The 26,551-nt window shown below is 42.3% G+C and overlaps 2 protein-coding genes across 3 annotated transcripts in view; one reads left to right on the forward strand and one right to left on the reverse strand.

Moving 5' to 3' along the window:
- Positions 1 to 20,048, reverse strand: part of MROH8 (maestro heat like repeat family member 8) — a 53,331-nt gene extending 33,283 nt beyond the window's left edge. The window contains exons 1-4 of the mRNA XM_084888679.1: positions 19,432 to 20,048; positions 17,257 to 17,375; positions 8,662 to 8,759; positions 5,890 to 6,012 (exon numbers count right to left, since the gene is read on the reverse strand). Coding sequence (XP_084744805.1) covers positions 5,890 to 6,012; positions 8,662 to 8,759; positions 17,257 to 17,375; positions 19,432 to 20,003 — 912 coding nt within the window. The 5' untranslated portion in view covers positions 20,004 to 20,048. The remainder of the gene's footprint in view (positions 1 to 5,889; positions 6,013 to 8,661; positions 8,760 to 17,256; positions 17,376 to 19,431) is intronic.
- The window catches only part of RPN2 (ribophorin II), a 48,824-nt gene continuing 42,009 nt past the window's right edge, over positions 19,737 to 26,551 (forward strand). For both annotated transcript variants that reach the window (XM_084888648.1, XM_084888647.1), the window contains exons 1-2: positions 19,737 to 19,863; positions 23,979 to 24,172. In XM_084888648.1, the coding sequence (XP_084744774.1) occupies positions 19,851 to 19,863; positions 23,979 to 24,172 (207 nt within the window). In that variant the 5' untranslated portion in view covers positions 19,737 to 19,850. The remainder of the gene's footprint in view (positions 19,864 to 23,978; positions 24,173 to 26,551) is intronic.

A 26,551-nucleotide genomic window follows, 5' to 3' on the forward strand; every position in this document is an offset into this window, starting at 1 on the left:
CTGGAATTTAGACAGAGAACTTCAATTCGTATGGCTGATCTACCAAAAGAAGAAAATTCCAAGTTTGCAAGCACTGGGCCCTATGGACAAGTGCACAGAAAGCCAATTTGGTAAAGAGAAGGGGAGACAGGTGGGGAATGGAGGGAGAGAAACAGAAATGCATACAAAGGAGCAAAGATAGATGGAGAGCCCTAGCCAGTTGTCTCAGTGGATAGAGCATTGGCCTGAGGACTGAAGGGTCCAAAGTTCAATTCTGGTTAAGGGCATGTACCGTGGTTACAGGCCTGAACCCCAGCCCATCAGGGTGCATGTGAGGGGCAACCAATCGATGTAATTCTCTCACATCAATGTTTCTCTCTGTATCTCTTCCCCTTCCTTCCACTCTAAAAATCAACGGAAAAATATCCTCAGATGAGGATGAACAACAACAAAATACATGTACGAATGAAAATCATTTAAAACAAAATAAAAATAAATTAAAAAATAGAAAGTTCTGAGTATGTAAAAGGTGGGTGTTTTTTTGTTTTGTTTGTTTTTTCCTCCCCTTTTCTGGTTTCATTCCCTTCCTGGAGCTGGCTGCTCTTCCTGTCATAGGATTCTGGGAAGACTCAGTTACTCTAAGAGCAAGTACCCCTTTTTGTGTTTCAGTAGCTTTTAGTGAACTTTTACTTGCAACCAAAGCACCTCATTAGGAACTTAGGTTGGTGCCCAGGAGGCAGTGGTCAATAAAAGTTACTGGGTTCTCTTCCTTGCCCTGAGTTTTCTCTTTCACTTCTCACTTTCCAACTCTGGTCAGATCTTGCTGGAGTCCTGATTCTTTTCTTCCTTATTTCCCTAAGAAGCTTAGTTATTTTTATGGTTTTATAGTCTGGAAAGATAAAGTATAAAGCTCTGCCTTCCGTCTCCCAGGGCTCCCTTGCCCAAATCTAGTTATCTTAGGGCAGCGTTTTTCAACCGCTGTTCCACGGCACACTAGTGTGCCGCGAGATGTTGCCTGGTGTGCCGTAGGTGCAGACAAGACAAGAATTTTATAATTTTTCACTATTTTGTTTACTTAATATTTCATAATAAAGTAATTATAAAATACTTTCTTTGTGTTTATTTGATTCCTATTCAAGGGAATTACTTTATATATAGTCAATATAGGCACAGAGTTAAATTTTTTAACATTTTCTAATGGTGGTGTGCCTCGTGATTTTTTTCATGAAACAAGTGTGCCTTTGCCCAAAAAAGGTTGAAAAACACTGTCTTAGGGGCATCGCCACTAAGTTCACAGCTAAAACCTGGCAATTTGGTGTTAAAAAGTGACACCCCACCCCAACTAGTCTTCAATTGCTGTCAATGGTGCCCTTTCCTAGGGCTCATAAAAAATGATTTATGACTTTTTTCTCCTTTATTCAACTCCCACAACCAACCAATCACAGTAATAGCCACTCTGTTCTGCAGTTTCTGATTCTCCATCCCTGCAGCCATCCCCTCACATGTGGAGGAAGGCAGTGCCCTCTTAGCTAAACCACTAGGCCTGCATCTCCTTCTGACTTCCACCTACTTGGCCACTTCTGCCAGAAATAAGCTTTCATTTTCTTTTTTTCTAAGCAGATAGGCCTAAAAGGCATATGTATACATTACCACAATCAAGATTATGAACAAATGGACCAATCACAAAAGTTTTCTAGTGCTACTTTGTAATTTCTCTCTCCTGCCTCTTTCCACTCTTCTATCTCCAGGAAACCACTGACCTGATGTCACCTTAGAGAAGTTTGCATTTGCTAGAATTTTATATAAATAGTATCATGTAGTATATCTTCTCTTTTGTCTGGCTTCTTTCACTCAACATAATTATTTTGAGATTCACAAAGTTGTAGCATGTTATCAAGAGTTCATTTCTTCTTATTGCTGAGTAGTATTCCAAAAGTTGCTTGTCAATTCATCTGCTGACGGACATTTGGGCTATTTAGCTATTACAAATAAAGCTGCTATGAATATCAGCATACCTGCCTTTGTCCAGCCAAACCCTTCATTTTACCTAGGAGTGGAATGATTGGTTCATATGATAAGCATAACTTTTTAAGACATTGCCAAACTATTTTCCAAAGTGGTTGTGCCATTTTTAAATTCCCACCAGCATGTATAAGATTTCCAGTTGCACCACATCTCACCTACATTTGATATTATCTTTCTTATTTATTTTAGCCATTCCAATGGGTGTATGGTTGACTCTCACCTTGGTTTTAGTTTGCTTTTCCCCACAGTAATGTAGCATTGATTCATGTGCATATGTATACATCTTCTTTGGTAAAGTGATATATTCTGCTCCGATCCCCATTCCTTTCCATATCTGTTCTTAGCTTCCTTCGCTTTTTTCATTTGGACACTGAGGAGCCATGCATTGGCATGGGTCGTAAGACTGGCAAATGCATTAAAATTCTCCTTTCTTTATGATGACCTTGGCTTTCTCCTCCTGTGGGTTCCTCAGAACTGCCTCTCCTTGGACATCTCTCCTCTTGGTTTTGGGAGCTGTACTCTCTTAGCTCCTGCACATGGACTTTGTAGGCTTACATTATGATGCAAAAATCTATGCAATTCTCTACCCTTAACTCTTCTAGGCTGAACCCCATTTTGGTTGTTATTTGACACTGGGTATCTTGCTACTGGTTGGACAGATCCAGATGCAGAGCACAGGAAAATTCAATGTGCTTTTGCTGAGACTCATATTTGTGGATCTTCTGAGTTAGTTGGTTAAAACATGCCGCAACCCACATCTTGTGAAAGTTGGACATTGGATTCATGGTATTTTGGCTGGGTCCTATGGTTGCTTATAATCCTCTGTCCATAGACTACAGCCAAGTAGAAAGCAGCATCCATTCTTTTATTATTTAAATTTTTAATTTTTTAAAATATATTTTTATTGATAGCATTATAGATATCTCCCATTTCCCACCTTCCTTACCCCCCTTCTCCCAGCCCCTATGCATCCATTCTTAAAATATGCATTACAGCATTCTGCTCTTCTTGATGTGTTGCTGGGAATAGTTCTCAACATATTTATGAGGTGTGGTCATTTCCAAAAGGATTGTAAACTCTTGGAAGAAATGAATCAACACTTTCAGAAAATGTGTGTCCTTTTATCAAAGCACCAGTGTCCTAGATACAGAAATCCTTGCTGAACAAACTTGTTAAATGGTTAGCCTTCAATTCTGAATGCTAATAATTTAATCAGCCTTTAGACCTGTGGATGGAAGAACTGCTCCTTTTCCTGATGTGTACAGTAAATCTCAGATTCAGAATTTTAGAGCTTTTGAAAACCTGAAGGGGACATTTCATGGATGAGAAAATTAAAGCACCAAAAAGTTAAGTGCTTGCTTAAGTGAATCAACTCCTTTGTAAAGTCTGGATCCTTTGACATGGAATTGACCACTCACCCACTCCTCTGTGCCCTCACTATATCTATTTAAACTTTTGTCACAGTCATTGTGACAGCTGAGTACACCTTTCTTTGTTACAGAAACAGGTTATTATGTTTTCTTTGTCTTTGAAGCCCCAGTTTCCAGGTCACTGCCTGGGACGGTCAGGCACCCAAGAAGGCAATGAATGGATGAGTTTGTGGCAGAGTGTGGCTTAAGTTAATTACAAATAGGACAAAAATAATAATAAGAACACAATCATGTTTCTTTTAAAAAAAAATAGTTTACTGTATTTTAATAGCATACTTACAGGAATAGCACAGCAGACAGACAACATTAAAAACATGTACTTGCATGTAGGACAACTCAAAAAAGTACACTGAATGGATAGAATCTACTATATGATAAAAATGCTACAAATACCATTTAGTTGCCATCAATAAAAAATTTACTTGTTTTTAAAAAATCCAAATGCTGCCCTAACTGGTTTGGCTCAGTGGATAGTGTTGGCCTGCGGTTAGATTCTGGTCAAGGACATGTACCTTGGTGGCGGGCACATCCCCAGGAGGGGGTGTGCAGGAGGCAGCTGATCGATGTTTCTCTCTCATCGATGTTTCTGACTCTCTATCCCTCTCCCTTCCTCTCTGTAAAAAATCAATAATTATATATATTTTTTAAAATTAAAAATCCAAATGCTGGCATTGTCCAGGAAAATTTAATGCGTTTATTTATATTGTTATGAAGTTGAACTGCTGAAACTTGTTTACTGAAACGTATTGACTTATATTAATGCTTTATGTTCCCACATTAATATTAAAAAAAAAAAATTCACACACAAATGAAAATGGAAAACTGCCAATACCTGATTCCTGGCCCCTATTTCCCACTTGCAATCATATACTTAGGTACCTTTTAACCCCATGGCAAAAAAAATACCTAATGTTCAGAACTACCAATAATAGGAAGGAGAGAAAAAAAAGATTTTTTTAAAAGAATGAACTGTTTTCCATCCTAGTGGGTTCTTAAGCATGTTCTCTATGTCTGAGGCATGCTAGCTTGATGTCTTTTGGCATAACTGTTATACATTTGGCATGGACAGCATACAGGTTGGTATCTTCAAAAAGGCCAACCCAATAGGCCTCACTTGCCTCTTGCAAAGCACCAATCACTACACTCCGGAAGCACAGATCTGTTTTGAAATCCTGAGCAATTTCTCATAACAGACACTGAAGCTAAGTTTGGAAATTAGTTCAGTGGTCTTCTGATAACTTTTAAAATATATATTTTATTGATTTTTCACAGAGAGGAAGAGAGAGGGATAGAGAGTTAGAAAGATCGATGAGAGAGAATCATTGATCAGCTGCCTCTTGTGCACCCCCTACTGGGGATGTGCCCGCAACCAAGGTACATGCCCTTGACCGGAATCGAACCTGGGACCTTTCAGTCCGCAGACCGATGCTCTATCCACTGAGCCAAACCGGTTTCGGCCTGACTTCTGATAACTTTTAATTTCACAAAGTGCCACGGTACCAGGCCTTTAACAATGAGGTTTCTTCCCTCCTCCAACAGAGGCCCCATTCTTGTGAGGGGCTTTGGTAGCCAGTTGCTTCCTTGGTGCTTTACCACTGGTGGATTGTGGGCAGCCTGCTTTGTAGGAGCCATGGTACAGAGATTTCTTTACTTACCTCCCTTCTCCTTGGGCTGGAGCTGGGGTTAGAGAGCAAGGGTGGTTGTGAACACCTAAATCATGTTTCTTAAATGCAATATATGTGTTAGGTTCCATGCAACCTGGCTTACATTTATTTCTTATTTAATGCTCTCAAGGGCTTTGTGAAGTAGATACAGCTATGCTTATTTTATAGATGAAGAAAGTGAGGCACTGAGAAGCTGGTAGTTTTCCAAAGTCACATAGCTAGAAAGAGGCAGAGCTGGTCCTTGAACCTAGGTACTGGATTATAGAGTCTGCCTCAGAACTCCTGCTTGATTAATGAGAACAAAGTATTATTTTTACTGAGAAATTTAAATGTTATCTTTCTCCTTTCTACTTCTTTTTCAATTGATTTGTCAAGGGTGATTTCATTTGTGGAGTATCCCTGAGTATTTCTCCTCCATGCAGAGATACTGACATGAGAAAAGAATAAGGGGGCTGATAATAAAAGTGAAGCCCTAGCCAGTCTGGCTCAGTAGATAGAGCGTCAGCCTGTGGATCAAAGGGTCCTGGGTTTGATTCTGGTCAAGGGCACATACCTAGGTTACAGGCTCCTCTCCAGCCTGGGCAGGAGGCAACCAATTGACGTGTTTCTCTCACATAGATGTTTTCTTTCTGTCTTTCCCTCTCTCTTCTACTCTCCCTAAAAGTCAAAGGAAAAATATCCTCAGGTGAGTATTAATGGGGGAAAAAACAAAGTTAGCCTCTAAATATTTGTTAGCCAGATCACTGAATTTGCATGGTCCCAATAATTTGTGATAAAGTCATGATACTTACATATAGGCTACGCACAATGTCTGCGATGTGGCTATGAATAAATGATTCTGTGGTTTCATCACAAGGTAAAGTTCGGCTGAGAGAAGACAAAGATCTTAGGTATGTCAGCTTCTCATGTTCACTCTGAATTTGTGAAAAAATGATAAAAACACAATTATACATTGTCATCCCACTTGGTCATCATAGAGGGCTTTTGAAATTTCTTGGAATGTTTTAACTACAGATGTCTCATTCAATCCAATGTCAGTCTTTTATTACGAGGAATTAATTACAGAGGGCTGAATTTCTTGTCCACCGATCCTGCCTCAGTTTGTGGTCTCGGTTTTCCCTCTCAGCTAGATTTCTAGTGCTCCTTGATGATTTTCCCCTCCTTTAGTCTTTGTTTCCTCACCTACTCAACCTGCATACTGCTTGCTGTCTGATTAAGCCTCCTAAAGGAGACCTCTGATGCTGTTACTTCTAGCTATCTTGATGCCATTAAATATTCATTATTTTGAGTCTTTATTTCCTATTAAAATGCAAGTTCTGATTTGAAGAATAAAATCTCTTTTGTATTATTCTCTTTTTCTAAATATGAAAGCACTATCTATTTACCATAGAAACTTGGAAAAAATAAAGTATAAAAAAGAAAATAAGACACCAATAACTCCACAATCTGAAGAAAATTTCTTCTTGTCTCACCCCCTGTCTTTCTCCCCCAAACTTATAGATGGTGTAAAACTGGTATAAGCTCTCCAGAAAGCAAGAAGCCATACATAGCAAGAAGTGACTTTATGATCTGATTCTCTCTCACCAGGACTAGTATAACAATGCAACACTAGGTTTGCCTGCTCTAGTTTTGCCTCTCTCTGATCTACTCTCCCCTCCCCCATCATCAGATTCATTGTTTAAAAAATACGAATTTGATCAGGTGACTCTCTATCAAAAATCTTTCAATAGCACCCATGGAGGTCAAGGTCTTTCCCAAAGGGACCCTTGCTAATGTCTTCAAATTCATTTAGTTTTCATTTTATTTTATTTATTTTAAATATATTTTTTATTGATTTCAGAGAGGAAGGAAGAGAGAGAGAGAAACATCAATGATGAGAGAGAACCATTGATTGGCTGACCCCTGCATATTCCCCACTGGGGATCAAGCCCGCGTTACTGGCATGTGCCCGTGACTGGAATCGAACCTGGGACCCTTCAGTCTGCAGGCTGACCCTCTATCCACTGAGCCAAACTGGCTACGGCCATTTAGGTTTTATTTATTTATTTATTTATTTATTTATTTATTTATTTATTTTATTATTATTTTTTAATGATGGAGATGTTCACGTTCCTTTTTCTTTTTTAAAAAAATATATTTTATTGAATTTTTACAGAGAGGAAGAGAGAGGAATAGAGAGTTAGAAACTCAATGAGAGAGAAACATTAATCAGCTGCCTCTTGCACACCCCCTACTGAGGATGTGCCCACAACCAAGGTACATGCCCTTGACAGGAATTAAACCTGAGACCCTTCAGTCCGCAGGCCGATGCTCTATCCACTGAGCCAAACCGGTTTCGGCCCATTTAGTTTTTATATGTTGAGTTTGTGATGCCTTTGGGAAATAGTCTGAGTCAAAAGTGAAGACCAACATTCTGGTTTTAAAAACATTTTTACTGGTATTATACATAGAAAAAAATGTAAAGCTTGATCAATTTTCACAAACGAAAAACATATCCAAAGGAAATGAAATCTGGATCTCAAAGAGATGTCTGCACTTCCTTGTTCATTGAATCATTATTCATAAGAGCAAAATATGGAAACCTAAGTGTCTGTTGACGAATGACACACCTTCCACACTATGCTTTAAACACCCCAGACTCTTTTCGATTCTCTGCTCCTTTCTGCCACAAAGTTGTCAAATGCTCCATTTCCTTTTTCTGAACACTCCTTACAACTCTTAACTTCTATTTTCACCTATTCATTCCTCAGATCTAAGCTAAGGGTTACTTCCTCAGCAATGCCTTCTTTTACTCCCAGGTTATGAGAAGTTCTTCTGTTATGTACTCTCATAGAATGAATAAGTGAATGGGTGAATGTCTCACCTAAACAATGGAATACTGTATTAAGTAGGATAATATTGATTTTTGTTGTTGTTGTTATTCCTCACTGAGGATAGTTTTTCATTGTTTTTTAGAGAGGGTAGAAGGGGGGAGAGGAAAATAGGGGGTAAGAGAAGGGAGGAGAAAGAGAGAGAGAGCGATGTGAGAGAGACACATTGACTGGTGCCTTCTACACTTGCACTGACCAGGTCCAGGGATCAAACCCACAATCCGGGTACTTGCCCTCCACTAGGAATCAAACCCAAGTATCTTTAGTATGGCACAAGCTTTAACCAAAGAGCCACAACCAGCCAGGGCAGGATAATATAGATTCTAGCTATTGATTTAGAAATATTTTTCTTCTACCATTTCTGATGTTTATTTTTCTATAATTACATTCATCGGTACGCACAGAAAAAGTCTGAAAATATATATACCAAAATGTTAACAGCAGTCATCTCAGGACAGTAGAATTAATGAAGATTAACTTTTTTATTATGACTTTCTTTGTTTTTATAGAAATGTAATAATTTTTATAAATATAACTTATGTGTTATAAATATATATAAATAGAAAAATAAAAAGTATAAATATAAAATTTATAGCTTATAAGTTATTTGTAGAAAAAGAAATAATAGAGTTTAAAATATTTGTTAAAATGGAGGAATAAGATGGATAACTTGAAAGGATTGCTTGTGCTTACCTTTAGCTCACCATGAAAAAACTCCTTGATGGACTCGATCAGGTTCTCAACATCGGCCTCACTGAAGGCGTCATCATGGGTCAGGTATCTGAAACTATCTGTGAGGGATTCCAGAGGAAGTCAAGAGATAACAGAGATGTCTGAGTCTAATATCAAAAGACAGACATCATATGATGCCCCCATACTATATGTCAAGTTATACGGTTTAGTGGGGAGAACCACCGGACATCAGGATAGACAGTTCCTGTTCTCACCTTCACTGTTTGCTCTGCCCCAGCCCTTCCTCTTTATGAGCCTGTTTTCTCAATTACAAATTCAATTTTCTCTAAGGGCCTCCTAAGCTACAAAAACATAGGCGTGAACTGTATCAGGATGGTTAAGAACACAAACCTTATCTCAGTTTCAGACTAGCTGGAATCCTGACTCTCCCACTTATTAGTTCTATGACCTTTTTTCTTTTAATCTTTATTTTTGAGATTATTTTTCCCCCTATAGCTCCACTACACTTAATTCCCACCCCAAGCTAGGCCCTTGCCACCCTATTGTCTGTGTCAATGGCTAATGCATAAATAAAAGATCTTTGTCTAATCTCTTCCCACAGTCCCCACACCCCCTTCCCTCTGAGAATCGTCAGTCTATTCCATTTCCATGACCCTGATTCTATTCCATTTACCAGTTTATTCTGTTCATCAGATTTTTTATTCATTTGATTTTTAAAATATTTGTATTTGTTGTTCATAATTTTTTATCTTTACTTTTTTTTCTTCCTTCTCTTTTTAAAGAATACAGTGGTGCCTCACACAACGAACTTAATTCGTTCCAGGAGCAAGTTTGTTATGCGAAAAGTTCGTTATGTGAAACGCGTTTTCCCATAACATGTTAAAAAAAATAATTCGTTCTGTAGCATAAAATATGCTAAGATGACATAAAAAAGATAAATTTTTTGTTATTATTTTTATTTAGATACATCTAAAAACATAATTTTTTTTTAAAAAAAACACACATTTTTTTAATTCTAAGACAGACTAAGTAGAGTCTACCAAATCTTGCACATCTTCATCCATTTTCTGCTTTTTGGCCGATGGTTTCATGAAAAACCTGTCCAAAGTCGTTTGTTTTTCTCTTTTCTCCAACATCTGCCGGAAATAACGGACAAGAGTATCGGAGTAAAGATCGTTGATCCTGTTTGCTTCAGCTGAATCCGGATAGTGGGCATTGGTAAACTCCTGAACTGCTTTCCATTTGACCAGGATGTTCTTGATGTCAGCAGTTGGGATTGGTTGATTGTTTGATTGTTGCTCCTCGTTATCAGATGACGCTTCCCTTTGAGCATTGTCCTGTTGCTGGACCAGAAGTGCTTGGAGCTCTTCAGTTGTCAGCTCTTCTTTGTGTTCCTCAATAAGCTCCTCTACATCCTCTTCCTCTACCTCTAATTCCAACCTTTGGGCCACTGTGATGATGTCCTTCACCACTTCTGTGTCATCATCTACTGCTTCTTCCTGGGTCCACGAAGGCACAAGCATCTTCCAAGCAGAAATGAGGGTCCTTTGTGACACTTCTTCCCAGGCCTTCTGTATAAGTTGTATTGCCATAAGGACATCAAATTTCTCCTTCCAAAACTTTCGGACAGTCATATTGTCTCCACCAAACTCGCATTCTTCAAACACCTTATTAAAGAGGGCTCTAGTGTAGAGTTTTTTAAAGTTCGCAATAACTTGCTGATCCATTGGCTGAAGAATGGATGTGGTGTTTGGTGGCAAATACTGCACCTTGATAAAAGGATAATTTTCCTGCAATATTTCCTCTAGGTCTTTTGGGTGAGAAGGGGCATTGTCAAGTATCAGAAGGGCTTTGAGCGGCAGTTCTTTTTTTTTTTTTTAAATCAATCTTTATTGTTCATATTATTACAAAGGTTCCTCATTTCTTCCCCCCTCCACCAGGTTCCCACCCCACCCTCTGCCCCCTCCCCATCCCCCATTGTCCTCATCCATAGGTGCATAGTTTATGTTCAGTCTCTTCCTCCCTCCCTTTCCCCGATAGTAAATTCCTTTTCAGATAGTAAATCTGTTACTTAGCATTTTCTCATATCAATAATACCTCCACATGCCCAATGATACACTTCACACAAAAGACATTTTCAAATAGGTCAACAAGCCTCATCCAGGCCCCACCCAAGGCACTCTCAGATCAACACCCCAGCGCTATACTAACTCAACACATCCAGATCTAAGCCTTCATCACTTGATTCAGCAGACCCTCAAGTTCCCGCAAAAGTTTCCAGCCATGTCTGAGAGGCAGCCGTGGGCAGGTACAGGCGAGGAGCGAGCTGTTTCGGGCCTGGCTGCTCCGGGCCTGGCCTCTGTTGCTCTGGTTCGTTCCACAACCAGCTGCTCCGGGTCTGGTCACTGCCGCTCCTGACCTAGTTGCTCTGGACTTGGCTGTTACTGCTACAGGCCTGGCCGCACCCGACCTGGCTGCTCCGGGCCTGGCCGCTTCCAGCCCGGCAGCCGCTGCTCCGGGCCTGGCCGCTCCCAGCCTGGCAGCCACTGTTCCGGGCCTGGCCGCTCCCAGCCTGGCAGCCGCTGCTCCTGGCCTGGCCGCACCAGACCCGGCTGCTCCGGGCCTGGCCGCTCCCAGCCTGGCAGCCGCTGCTCCGGGCCTGGCCGTACCAGACCCGGCTGCTCCGGGCCTGGCCGCTCCCAGCCTGGCAGCCGCTTCTCCAGGCCTGGCCACTCCCAGCCTGGCAGCCACTGCTCCGGGCCTGGCCGCACCAGACCCGGCTGCTCCGGGCCTGGCCTGAGCGGCAGTTCTTTTTCCAGCAAGAATTTCTTCACGGCAGGAGCAAAGGTTTCCAGAATCCATTCGTTGAAGATAACTTGGGTCACCCAGGCTTTTTGATTGGACTTCCAATGGACGGGCAGTTTGGACTTAATAACGTTATTTTTCTTGAAAATTCTTGGATTTTCAGAGTGATAAACCAATAGAGGTTTGATCTTGAGGTCTCCGCTGGCATTAGACGAAAACATAAGGGTAAGTCTGTCCTTCATGGCTTTGTGTCCTGGCAATTTCTTCTCCTCTTTTGTAATGAAGGTTCTGCTCGGCATTCTTTTCCAGAAAAGACCCGTTTCATCGGCATTGAACACTTGTTGTGGGCAGTATCCTTCATCCTTAATACATTTTTGAAAGTTAATAGAGAACTTTTCTGCTTCTTTCTTGTCAGCACTGCCAGCCTCACCATGCATAGTAACGCTGTGGATTCCACACCTTTTCTTAAATTTAAAAAACCACCCCCTGCTGGCTTTGAATTCTTCTTCATTATCTTGATTGCTGCTACTTCCAGGGACGTTTTTCTTTAGATCGTCATAAATTCTCTTAGCTTTGTGACAGATAATATCTTGGGTTGTTACGTCACCTTTCACCTGCCTGTCCTTAATCCAAATCGCTAATAGCCTCTCCATTTCCTCGTGGATTGAAGACCTATGTTTTTCATGAAATAGTTTTGATACTCCTTTGGCTACTTTGGCTGATTTGATTGCATCCTTATTTGTCAAAATGGTGAAAATGGTGGTCTTGCTGAGGCCAAACTCTTTGACGAGGTCACACTGTTTTACCCCACATTCACTCCTTCTAATTATTTCCTGTTTCAACAGAAATCACCTTCCTGCTTTTTTTAGAAGCCATGATATAAAAAAAATATTGAGTTTAACTTAAAAGGACGACTGCCGTGATACGTGCTTAAGTTAAGCGCAGTGACTAACGACTGCCTGCAGTGCCTGCGCGGAAGGATGCAATACATCGGCAGCGATTGTGGAAGCTCGGGCAAAGCGGTCGTGGAAGCTCGGGCGACTTCGTTGTGTGAAACGAAGTTCGTTGTATGAATCATGAAATGAAGTTCGTTGTGTGCAGCGTTCACTGTGCGAGGCGCTCTTTATGCGAGGCACCACTGTACTTTTCAGCATACTACTTAATGGAGAGGGAATATGCTAATTGACCATCACTCCATCACAAAGATGGCTGCACCCACAGCTGAGGCCAAGTTCCCATAAGGAGCCTTAACAAGCAATCAGCAGGGACTGAGGCTACACCCACCCCTGCTCCCTGGGGCTTGACAGGGGACCTCAGGCTGCATCCCCCATCTGGAGGGGCTTGATGAGGGACCTCAGTCCATGCCCCCAACCCAGCGGGGCTTGACAAAGAATCTCAGGCCGTGTCCCCCACCTGGAAGGTCTTGATGGAGGACCTCAAGGCATGTCCCCTGCCCCGGTCTGGGCTGAGGGACTTCAGGCCATGCCCCCCTTCCTGTCACTGGGCCAGGGGACGTGAGGCTATGCCCCTTGCTGGGCAGGGCTTGACAAGGGTGGGACTGGCCAGGTCTAGATCTAGCCCAGTAAGTGTGTGTGTGGGTATGTGTGGGAGCTGGCCAGGTCTGCGTCTCATGTGATTTTGAGGTGCATGTGGGTGGGCGGGGACTTGACTCTGGGACCCATAGTGCACCCCTGACTCTGATAGGAGGAAGGTTTTCATATACATTTTACTAATTTTCTTTCATCTCTGACACCTCTATTATAGAGAAAGGACAAATAACAATATTAAGTTATTTCCTCAAATCAATCCCCTTTTAATGTGCGCAAATTTCATGCACCAGGTCACCAGTTTCATATAATACTGGTTTGGTGTGGTGAACTCCTTTAGCTTTTTCTTGTCTGTGAAGCTCTTTATCTGACCTTCAATTCTAAATGATAGCTTTGCTGGTCATCTTGGTTGTAGGTTCTTGCTGTTCATCACTTTGAATATTTCTTGCCACTCCTTTCTGGTTTGCACAGTTTCTGTTGAGAAATCAGTTGATATCCATATGGGTACTCCCTTGTAGGTAATTGTTTTTCTCTTGCTGTTTTCAAGATTCTCTCTTTGTCTTTTGCCCTTGGCATTTTAACTATGATGTGTCTTAGTGTGGTCCTCTTTGGATTCCTCTTGTTTGGGGTTGTGTGTGCTTCCTGGACTTGTAAGTCTATTTTTTTCACCAGGTGGGGGAAGTTTTTATTTCTCTGTCATTATTTCTTCAAATAGGTTTTCAGTATCTTGCTCTCTTTTTCTAGTACCCTCATAATTCGGATGTTAGTACGCTTAAAGTTGTCTTAGAGGCTCCTTATATTATCTTCATATTTTTGGATTCTTTTTCTTTTTGTTCTTCTGGTTGGGTGTTTTTTGCTCCCTTGTATTTCAAATCATTAACTTGATTCTTGGGACCCTCTAGTCTACTGTTGAATCCCTGTATATTATTCAGTCAGTGTATGCTTAATTTCTGACCAGTCCTTTTCCATATATTTTATTTTATTTTATTTTTTTTTATGGCATTCTCACTAAGATCCTTGAAAGTCTCACTAAGTTCCTTGGAGGTTTCTAGAAGATTCTTGAGTAACCTTATCTGTGGTTTTGAACCCTATATCCAGTGTTTTGCTTTCTTCCATTTCTTTCATTTGTGACGTTTGTCTTCGCATTTTGGCTGCTCTGCTGTTTGTTTCTATGTATTGCGTAGCTGCTAAGTCTCCTTGAATTGATAGAGTGGCCTTGTGTAGTAGGTGTCCTATAGGGCCAAGTGGCTCAACCTCCCTAATCATTTGAGATGGACACTCTTGGTTCACCCCTTCATGGGCTGTGTGCACAGTCTTGTTATAGTAGAGCCTTGATTGCTGTTGGTATCACTGGGAGGAATTGATCTCCAGGACAATTGGCTGTGGGGACCAGTTGCTACTACAGTGGGAGAGTTGCTGTGTAAGAGACACCTTTATGAGGCAGGGCTTTGATGCTCACTGAGTCTGGCCCTTGTGTGTGTCACTTATGGATGTGAAGAGTTGTAATCTGGTATGGTCTGACACTGAACACTGGCTCTTGGATCTCCAAGGAGGTGCAAAATCAGCCACTGCCTGGGGCCACCCAACAGGAGCTATAGAGAGATCTGCAGATTCCTCCTCTTTGTATCAGGTTTGGAAGTGCCCAAATGAGGCTCAGCTGTGAAGCAAGGCAGGCTGGTACTGGTGCTGACCTTGGGCCTTTTATTGATGGCTTTGGGACTCCCTGACCCAACTGCAGCTTGTTTGACAGGGTTTAGGCTGAGAAAGTACAGGCCATTCTTATGCACAGCTTGGGTGGGGTGGGGTCTCAGGGAATCTCTAGGGTGGAGCAAACAATCGCTTCTCGGCCTTTTGGCTAAGATCAAGTGTAGGGAGGAGCAAACAGAAATGGTTGCCAGTCAGACCTGCACCAAGGAGGCCCCAGCACAGGAACACCTTCGTCTGGAAGAAAGCTGCCCCTGCAATTCTGCCCCGATGCCAGACAGTCCAATTTCTCCCTGTATGTCTGAGTCCTCCAGAGCCTCACCCGGCACTGGAACTCAGAGTAAGCAGGAGTTTGTAAATTCAGTTCATGGTGCTTGCCTTTTAAGAGGAGCAGCTGGGTCTCCAGCAGCCTGTGTCACTCAGCCCTAATCCCCACTTGTTTTTAGTCCATAGTTCTGCTTTTAGGGACTTCTTTCCCAGCTCTGGGACCCTGGCTGGGGCTCTGGTGTAGGCTGGGACTCGTTCTTCCAGGCAGCATCCAAGCAGGTGATCTCCCTTCTGATTAAAAGAGCAGCACATCTAGGTGCTGAACCAGCCCATTCCGTGCCTCCGCACCTCCTACTGATCTCTAAGTGCTTTCTTCTTTCTCTCTCTCGTTATAGTACTTCCACTCAGCCAACTTTCCTACAGTTCTGGATGATAGCTGTTCTGTATTTTAGTGGTAATTCTGAGTTGGTTGCAGGAGGCAGTAAGTAGAGGTGTTTACCTATGCCGCCATCTTGGTTCCTCCTCTAGTTCCATGACTTTTATCAAGTTAGTCTGTCTGTTGAAACCTTAGTTTCCTCACTTGTAAAACAGGACCATTATGAGGATTAAGTGAGGAAAAACATACAACACTTATCCCAGTATGTGGCCCACAGAAAGCACTTAAATAGTAGATATTATTCAAGACTGTGGTGACAAGAGCTTATAGTATAGTAGCAGCCCCTTGCTGTTTTCTTCCTGCTTGACCAGGTTGCAGTAAGTGCTCGAGGTATTTCCTCCCTGACCTGATATATACGTTAAAAGCACAGGCTCCAGAGTAGAGAGTCCTTGCTCTGCTTTTTTTCTAGCATTCTGACCTTGTGAGGCCTTACTTTCTCTGGGCCTATTTCTTCATTTCCAAAATGGGGATCAAAATAGAATCTACCTCATTTGGATGATCCAGAACTTGCATCAAAGTGTTGGCAAATCTTATTCCTTTGTTCACCGAGCAACAATAATTATGGTGGCATCATGTAGGTTTACATCTTTTACCTTCTCTATTTTTACCAAATCCCTGTTCCTATTGGAGAAACAGGCTAATTCCCCTTAAAACACCTATCATCTGAGGATTTCTACCACTCAGTTTTTGTACTCCTTTTGGTCTCCTGAATTATAGCCTCTTCTGCAAATTCCTACCGCTCCCTGCCACATCTTTGTTATCCAGCAGAAGCCACATTCTTGTTCACCTGCTATCTTCACAAAGCCTTTCCTTCTGCTTGTATTTTCCCCTTCTTCTCTCCCACTTTCCCTTATCTCTCGTTGCATATCTGACTCCTAGTCATACTTCAGGGCTCAGCTCTATGAAACCTTTCTTGAACCCCCTCTGCTCATTTTGGCTAATTATCTTACTAGCTGCTAATAAACCTCTCTATATTTGCTCCTTACCCCCATCTCCATCCCCTGTCACACATTATACTGAGTTCCAATTCTTTATTTCTCTATGAGTATACTGTATTTGTTCTGTTCACTGCTATATCTCCAGCAACTAGATCATTGTTTAGAGTATAGCAGGGCTTCAATAAATATTTATTGAATGAATGTACAAATAAATGTAGTTCCTCAAACTTACCATAGATTTTCCTGTTTCATGCAAATACTGCTCCACCTACTTGGAATGCTCTTCTCTCTACTTCTCACCTGGGTAGCTCTTTCATGTTTTTGAGACCCTCTTTAGGTTTAAACAGCAGTGTCTCTGACAGGTTCCCTCTGACAAACATGATTTAAAGTAGGTTCCCATCCCTTTATTTTTTTTTGTCTTAGCCCTTGTTTAATTCTTTCATAGTGTTTACTACAACTGTAATTACTTTATTTACTGTCTCTTGACTTGTTTTGGTTCTTCTCAGCACATGATGTAAATTCTGTGAGGGCAGGGACCGTGTTAGCTTTGTTCACTGATGCATGTCCAGCAGCTGATACTTAATATTTATAGAATAAATGATAGTTATTTTGTAACCCAATACAAATTCCACCCACACCTACCTTTCTCTTCTCAGAATCCTTCTAGTATGTAGTCTCTGTGCAAATAGGCAGGATTATTTGTCTCAGGACCAAGTTAGTGTCCTGTATGTCTAGAATAATGTATCTTACCTCATTTTTCCAATCATATTCCAAGGTCTTCAAGTCAGGGACCAAATTCACTATCAAAGTCTATTCAAGGGCTGGTTACTCAACCACTTGACTTGAAAAGAGATGTCTCTCCCCGCCCCCCTCTCCTCCCGTTCTTTTCCCCTTTTACCTGTAAATTCAAATTTACTTGAGTCCTTTATAATATCCTCTAAGTTGCTCAGCTGCAAATCCACACTTCCTGAATCACTATCGGAAGCATAAGGGATCACTACTTCCCAACTACAGATCCTAGGAATAAAAAGGGGATTAGAAAAATTAGTTTTTCAAGACTGCTTCTGTTTCATCACTCAAGCTTAAATGTCACTTTTCAGAGGCATTTATTGATCACCAATCTAGGTTAACCAGCCTCTCCCCACCCCAGTCCAATAGTTATTTTCTTATATTTTCACAGTATTTAACCATTGCCTCTAATAATCAAGTTAATTTGTGTTGTTTATTGACCGTCTCCCATCCTATATAATAAAAGGCTAATATACAAATTGACTGTGAACTACAGGTTGTTATGATGTGCACTGACCACCAGGGGGGCAGATGCTCAACTCAGGAGCTGCCCCCTGGTGGTCAGTGCACTCCCACAGTGAGGAGCTCCACTCAGCCACAAGCCAGGCTGATGGCTGCCAGAGCAGCGGTGGTGGTGGGAACCTCTCCCTCCTCGACAGCACCAAGGATGTCTTATTGCAGCTTAGGCCTGCTCCCTCTGGGGAGCAGGCCTAAGCTGGCAAGTGGACATCCCCCAAGGGCTCCTGGGCTGGCCACAGGAATGTCTGACTGCCAGCTTGGGCCATCCCAGAGAACGGGCCTAAGCTGACAGGTGAACATTCCCCCCGAGGGGTCCCGGACTGTGAGAGGGTGCAGGCCCAGCTGAGAGCCCCTCCCAGCCCCCAAGTGCATGAATTTTTATGCACTGGGCCTCTAGTGTTCTATAATTCTGCTCTGTTGATATGATACCTATTAGCCACCCGTGGCTATTGAGCACTTAAAATGTGGCTAGTACAAACTAACTTTACTTTTGCTCAATTCAAATTCAAATTTAAATATTTACATATAGCTAGTATCTACCACAGTAAACAGCACAGCACTAGACATAGCAAGAACTGATTCTCACTATTTGAGGTAATAATATCTGGGGCACTAATAATGATAATAAAAGTTACCATATTATGCCCTAGCATCAAAGGGTCTCTGGTTGGGTTTCTTGTCAAGGGCACATACCTGGGTTGTGGGTTCTCTTCCCATCCCTGCATGTGCAGAAGGCAACTACCCTGTTTCCCCGAAAATAAGACAGTATCTTATATTAATTTTTGCTCCCAAAGATGAGCTAGGTCTTATTTTCAGGAGATGTCTTATTTTTCCATGAAGAAGAATACGGTACACATTTATTGTTAAATGAAAATAAAGGAAATTTATTACCTGTATACGGTACGGTAGTACGGTAGTTGTCAACACAAACCAGACAAACTGTGAATCCTACAATATCAAGAATTTACTCATTTATTCAATGACAATCATGTCATCATCTTCTGGAACATCATCATAACAATCCAACTCCTGAATTTCCTGGTGAATTTCTTGTGACTCCCATTTCTTTCAGAATCAGTGGACCAAATCTCTCATGTTTAGCCTAGGGGGGGCCTTATTTTCGGGGGATGCCTTATATTTCACTCAGAAGGAAACCTGTAAGTAGGTCTTATTTTCGGAGGATGTCTGATTTTCGTGGAAACATGGTAGTAGATGTCTCTCTCTCTCCCCTCTCCCTCCTTTTTATCTTCTTTGAAAAGCAATGGAAAAAAATATCCTCAGGTGACGATTAACAAAACAAAAAAGAGTTACCGTTTTGTGCATACTTCATATGCTCATAATAGTTAAAATGCACAGATTACGGAGCCAAACTACCTGGGTTCAAATCTTTATTTCCTTCTCCATAAAATGGAATAACTATACACCTCTCAGTGGTGATTGCGAGTAAACGAAATAGTGTACGTATAGACAGTCTGGTTATCCTGTTAACTGTCAATAAATGGAATTAGTTATTATTATCAGTTTTTAGTTCACTCCCATTTTTTAGCTTGTTACTTCGTAATCTTGGCTAAATGCTCCTCATAATAATGAGGAGTCACTGAATTATTGGGAGTCAAGACAAATGCTTTGCAAATCAGATAAAATGTCACGCATAGGTTAGTTATTAACAACCGAAACAATCTTTGGAGGAAATTGCCATAATTTACCAAAGGGTAATAAAAAATAAAATAAACTATACTCGAATACCGCCCTTCCCCAAACTGACCCTTCCCATTTCTTTAAAATTGGCCGGGCTGCAGAGACGACTGAGTGACAGGCGATGGGCCAATCAGAGGAGGCCCCGTCTCGGGCCCGCCCTGAAGCCTCGCCCAATAGCGTCGCGGTAGCGCCCGGAATAAGACAGTTGCAAGGTGGCCGGTACCAAGTGGACCTGAGTGCCGGGGGGAGCGGGCCTTTGCGCGAGGACCGCGAGGTCCTTTGGGCACGGGGACCAGAATCCCGGCTGTGGCTACAGACAGCAGCCCGGCCCAGCGGGACGGCGGGCACTGACCTGCCCCTAGAGTCCATCTCAGCACGCGGAGCCTGCCGCGAGTTCCCGGCGTCCCCTCCGGCGCGCTCCCGGAGCCACTTTCCCGAGCGGAAGTCAGCCTGCGCTGCGGACGCTCCCGGGACCTGCTCGGAGGAATGGCGCCGCCGGGTGAGATGCTGCGCATGGCTCGCTGGCGGGGCCCCGCGGACCGCACGCCTCGGCGACTGGGCCGGCGCCCGCGGGAGGCTAGTGTTCACCACTCGGGAGCCGGCCAGGCGGGGTCCCCTTCCTCGGCGGGACTGGGGCATGGGCTCCGGCTCTCCTGGGTCGAGAGTCTGACGGAGGACTGGCGGGCGGGTGGGACTGCGCGGGACCCGAGGAGGGGGTGGGGGGTACGGGGTGGGAGGGGAGTGCGGGGCCGCGCTACGGGTCCCCCCGAGGACCAGCCGGGCACCGAGGGGCGTGATTTAACCGCAGGTCAGGGCTTCGCTCATTCATTGGACTCGCGTGGGCTCCCGCGTCAGGCGGCCTAAGAGCTAGCTAGCCTTTGGCCAAATCATCCATTGGGACATGGTTTTTTCTTTTTGGTGCAAGAGGCAAAGCAAATCACCCCTCTGGGAGTTGAGAGTCCTGAAGCTAGGTTTCCCGGGGGCAGACTTGCAGGCCGCTGCGCATGTATTATGTGACCCCACCGCCATGTACTTAACCCCCCCACCTCCCCACACTGCCCCTCAGTTTCTCATCCGTAAGACAGATTATACATTGTCTGCCTCTTAAATGGCTGTATTAAATGAGATAAGCCTCCGTGCATAGTTTAGAACAATGTGTGTCACTGAGGAAGCACTCAGTGAAGTTACCTGCATAGCCAGTTAACGAGTGGTCACTGCAGGGTAGACCCCGATGTCCCACCACAGCTTGGGAAATGTGTACTTTTGTTATTTCCACGTGACAGGCGAGAGGGAAGGGAGAACGCCAATGGCTTACCGCTCCATTATTTAAGAAGGTAAAAAGAGGTGTTAAAAACAAACTTTGGATTCAAACTGCCTGCAGTTTGATCCTCAGCTAGTTGTGTGTGGTAGGACAGGTAACTACTTCTGAGTCTCATTTTCTTGTGTGTGTGTGTGTGTGTGTGTGTGTGTTTAAAGGGCACCACTCTCTCGGATGTTGAGTATTTACTGACTCAATGCATACAAAGTACCTAGCTTAGTATGGGCATACCCGACCCATGTTAAGTGTGCAAATTTTAGCCAAGAGAGTTATTGTTATCATTAATGGGAGGTGGGAAGATTAGGATTCTGACACGGATGCTGTGTTAGGGGGATTTACAGTCTAGCTGGGAAAATGCTGGATAGATATAGCCATTTACTAGATTTTAATATATTGAGTATATGCATGTACACAAGGCACTGGGGATTCATTCAGCATTGAGTATCCTGACTCCTCATTCTCTCATATCTTTCTCTCCATTAGCAATTCTGGCATTAACTATGAATTTTAGCCAGATCACTTCCCACCATCTCTACTGCTGTCCCCGGGTTGGGTCACTCACCTTTTTACTTGGATTATGGCAATAGTCTCTTAACTGGTGTCCCTTTTTAAGGTCCCTGGACCTGTATAATCTCAATATAGTATTGTTTATTCTCAACACAGTTATTCTGTAAGTCAAGTCACTTGCTCAAAACTTTCTAGTGGCTTCCATCTTGCTCAGTAAAAGTCAAAGATCCTGCAGTGGCTTATAAGACCCTCTGGATTTAGCCTCTGCTCTCTTTGTCACCTTGTCCCTATTTATCACCCTTTGCTTACTCCTCTTTAGTCATACTACTCACCTTACTAATGTAAAAAAAACAAAAAACGTATATACTCCTGATTCATGGTCTTTGAACTTGCTTTTCTTCTTGGGCTTGTTTCCCTCCAAATACCTTTATTATTTGCTTCTTCTTTTCCTTCAAGTCTACCACATTTTTTTTATTTCTTACTTTGCCTATCATATTTAAAATTGAAGTTCTTCTCAGGTGTCCCTTCTGTGTTGTATTTTTCTCCATAGCACGTTTCACCTTTTAAAATGCTAAATAATATTAATTATTTAGTGAGATAGTTTTCTTTTCCTATTAGAATCTAAGCTCTATGACGTTGGAGGCATTTGTTTGGTCTGTTTCCTGCTGTATCTTTAATACCAAAACAATGCTTGGTGCATAGTAAGCATTCAGTAAATATTTGATTAATGAATACTCCACATAATAGATATCTCTAGCTTTTTAAATTTTTATTTAAAAATATTTGTATTGCTTTCAGGGAGTAAAGGAGAGGGAGAGAGGGAAGCATCCATGATGAGAGAGAATCATTGATTGGCTACCTCTTACATGCCCCATACTGGGGATTGAACACGAAATCCAGGCATGTGACCTGACCAGGAATTGAACAGTGACCTCATGATTCATAGGTTGATGCTCAACCACTGAGCAATACCAGCTGGGCTCTAATTTGTTTGTTTGTTTGTTTTTTAAGAGTTTTTATGCTCTATCAGGGGTCTTCAAACTACGGCCCGCGGGCCACATGCGGCCCGCAGAGGAGTCTGATCCTGCCCGCCAGGTTTTTTGGGCAGTGAGCGCAGCCGAGGTGTTACAGTAGGAATTAGTAGTTCATATAGTCCGGCCCTCCAGCTCTCTGAGGGACCGTGATCTGGCCCCCACTTTAAAAAGTTTGAGGACCCCTGCTCTAGATTATTTAATACACACAAGGAATTAAGTAGAACTAACTTTCATGCCCCAAGCATTTTCTAAAACATAATGCAGTATGGACACTACAGTTAGACTTGAGTTTGAGTCTAAGATTGACTATGTGTAAACTACTCTGGTCCTCATTTTTTTACTTTAAAATGGATATAATATTTCCTTTCTTAAAGGGTTCTAGTTCAAACTAAGTTTGACACTGTAGACAAAGAATTTCGGACCATTAATGCTACCCTTGTGATCACAGTTACTTGGATAGCAGACAGTTCATGACACAGCCCATTCAAGAGAGTGTGTGTGAGTGTGTGTGTGTGTGTGTGTGTGTGTATGTGTATGTGTTAATGACAAGTAGACTGTACCACTCCTATAACTTTCTGTTTCCTGGGCATAATAAATGAGGATTAATTTTATTTCCATTTATTTAGCAAATGTTAATTCAGTGTTCCTTTGTCCACCACAGTGTGCAAGACTTGGAAATATTGAGATGAACAAGACAGTCTGTCCTCATGGAGCTTATAGTTAACAGAGGCATTAGACATTACACTTTTAAAGTTGTGAAAAATATAGAAGTACAGGTTGCTATGAGTGGATATGGCAACAATAACAATTTAGCTAACATTTAGATAGTCCTTGTTATTCTAAGATTTTTGAATATTAATTCATGTAAAGCTCTTAACATTGAGAAGTAGGTACTATTATTAATTCCTTTTGACAATGAGACACAGGCTGGCCTCATTGTAATTGCCACAGTCACATTGCTAATAAATGACAGAGTTAGTATTTAAACTTGGCTCCCCAGGCCATATTCTTCACTATTGTACTTTATAATACTGACCTGGGACCTAATCCAAGGGAGACCTATTGGGAGATTTCTTAAGGAAAGGATACTTTTGAACTGGAATCGAAATGTAAAAATTAATCATAGTGTAAGTACCGTATTTTCCAGCGTATAAGACGACCCCCTAATTTTACAGTTAAAACATAGGTTTAGGCCTATATTCGCTGTATAAGACTACCCCCCACTTCAAAGAAAAGACTTACTTTGCCGTCAAGATCTGTAGGTAATTTTTGTGCAATTTTGGTCTTTGCCCCCGATTTTCGGTTGACTTTTTTTCCGTTCAAAAGTCGTCTTATACGCCGGAAAATACGTAGGTTTGGAAAGCATGAAAAAATGCAGGGTGAGGAAAAACATGGCTCCTTGGAGAAACAGACAGGAGGCTAGAGAGCCACAGATAGAGGGAAGAGATCTGGTTGAGAGGTAGGCAAGGCCATGAAGAAGATCCAGGATTGTGTCTGTCCTGAGAGACGTAGGAGCTGCTAATGTACTTGAAATGGGAATGGTGTGATGAGTCCTGTGCTTTAGCCATATGAGGCTGCTGGGAGGACTGTCCTTCAGATAGCTGAGGACAGTGTCCACCACTTCCCCAAGGCTTCTCTCCAGTCCCCTCTCCCTTCCTTACATGATTTGGTTCTGGACTTTGGTGGGCATCATCATTGAAACTATACAGACTTTGGAATGGTATGGAATGTGTTTAATAGTCATTTTTTCTCAAGGTTCAAGCACTGTCTTCCTGTTGGCTCTGACAATCATAGCCAATGCCCAGGCTCTGACGCCCACTCACTACCTCACCAAGCATGATGTGGAGAGACTGAAAGCTTCGCTGGACCACCCTTTCACAAGTTTAGAATCTGCTTTCTACTCCATCGTGGGACTCAGCAGCCTTGGTGCCCAGGTGTCAGATGTGAAGGTAAGGCGCCTTTTGCCTTGGTGGCCTCATTCTTTTACTATCTTCCTTTTGTATACTTCACAACCTTTTGCTCATTTGAGGATAACCAAGGTTAATACAATATAATAAATACTTACATCAGTCGAACAGTTTTTTTCTTTCAATGCCTAATGTGTGTTTAGGATCTAGTCAGATCTTTTAGCAGAATATAGAAAAGAGCAAGTCATAGATCCTCTAGAAACTTTTACTGCAGTTCTGACTGGGCCTAAATAATACTACATGTACTTACGAAGTGCCCTATATGTGTGACTAATCTATACTAATAAAAGGATAATATGCTACTTAGACTGGGAGACCTTCCAGGAGACCTTCTGGATGGTCTTCTGTACAAAGCCGAGGTGGCAGGGTCGAGGTTGAGGTGGTTAGAGGCAAGAGGAAAGGGCAGTTGTGAGTGATCAGGCCAATAATGAGGGGGAGGACAGTTGGGAGTGAGCAGATCAGCAGGGGGGCAGTTTGGGGTGAGCAGCCAGCAGGGGGGCAGTTGGGGCGAGCAGGCCAGCACGTGGGCAGTTTGGGGCAAGCACGGTAGCATGGGCAGTTAGGGATGATCAGGCTGGTGGGGGGGGGGGGGGCGGGAGCATTGGGGGCAAGGAAGCTGGCAGCGGGGGGCAGTTGGGGGCGAGCAGGCAGCTAGCAGAATGGTTAGGGACAATCAGGCAGGTAGGCAGGTGAGTGGTTAGGAGCGAGAGGGATGTCTGAATGCCGGTTTAGGCCTGATCCCTGTAAACCAGCAGTAGGACATCCTTTGAGGGATCCCAAATTGGAGAGGGTGCAGGCCGGGCTGAGGGACAACACCCCCACCTCCGGCTTCTCCCCTCTCTGTGCATGAATTTTATGTACCTGGTCACTAGTAAATAATAAAGGATCTCAAGATGGGAGGGCATTCAGATTTATTAAACAGTCAAAATCACTGCATCAGGCAATTTTGATATAAATCTTTGATGATGAAAATGCATCATGATTAAAACTTCTCTCGCATTTAGGAACAATATTATGTGAATTCACATTTTATTCATTATAGTAGCACTGGATAGCTAGGGTATGAAATTAGGGCCAGGTTTCTCATATATAAGCTTTATGTATTAATTTTCTATGACCGCATAACAAATTGCCATACACTTAGCAATTTAACACAATACTGATTTATTAGCTCTTAGTTCTGCAGGTCAGGAGTCCAGGCAAGCTCTGCTGGGCTCTTATTTGGAGGCTCTGGGGAAGAATCTGCTTCAAGTTTCTTCAGGTTGTTGGCAGAATCTATTGACTTCTGGTTGTAGGTCTGAGGTTCCCATTTTCTTGCTGGCTTTCAGCTAAGGACTGCTCTCTGCTTCTCAATGTCATCCACATTTCTTATGTAACTCCCCTTCCTTTTTAATTTAGTGATGGCATGTTGAGTTCTTATTCTTCAAATTTCTCTAATTCCTCTTCTGCCACCAGCCAGAGAAACTTTCTGTTAAAGAGGGCTTACCTGTTCCGGTCAGGACTGCCTGGCTAGTCTCTGATTTTAAGGTCAGCTGACTTGGGGTTTTAATTACACCTGCAAAATCCTTTCAGAGCAGTTCTTAGATTAGTATTTAAATGAATAATCAGTGGATGGAAATGTAAACATGGCATCTTTTGAATTCTGCCTATTCTTTCTTGTATTAACATGGAAAGGACCCCAAATCTCAGTGGCTTATGGCAAAAGTTTATTTTTTGCTCAGACTGTATGGCCATCATGGGTCAGCTGGGGCTTTGCTCCATCTTTCTTAAGTCCAGGATTTACTGGTAGCATGCTGGAGCAGTCTCTATCTGCTTGTGCAGAGGGCAAATGAAAACATGGCTTTTAAAACTTCTGCTCAGAAGAAATATTTGGAACTTCTTTTATCTTTCTAATTTTGTTACCTAAAGCAAGTCACATGGCTGTACCTGGGTTAACAGGGAAGTACAATACCTCTTCAGAGAAGGAGATAATAGTAATATGCAGCTCACAGCTGATGTGTGTAGGTTAGCTAGCTTGGTGATGATATGTGGTAAGTATGTAAAAAGTATTAGATTACTTTATATAGAGTAGTGGTTAATGTACATTGATTGACATTTTATTTTTTTTTTCAAACTGTCATTTCCTTTGGTTAATGCCTGATAAATAGAGCATGTTCAGCAAATATTTGTTGAATGAATGAATTGTAAACTTGAGCTTAATAGAAATGAAAATTCTCTAAATGTGCTTCTTACTCAGAAAAGTAATTAAGCACTTCATTCTTCTAATCACTTATGAAATGTGCTACGGTGATTATGCAATGTATGTACATTGTAAATAATAGAAGGAAGGGGATTATATGGATGTTTCAGAGCTGTTGAATT

The sequence above is a fragment of the Pipistrellus hanaki genome (assembly GCF_964339955.1).
Source record: "Pipistrellus hanaki genome assembly, chromosome: 6".
Classification (NCBI taxonomy): Eukaryota; Metazoa; Chordata; class Mammalia; order Chiroptera; family Vespertilionidae; genus Pipistrellus; species Pipistrellus hanaki.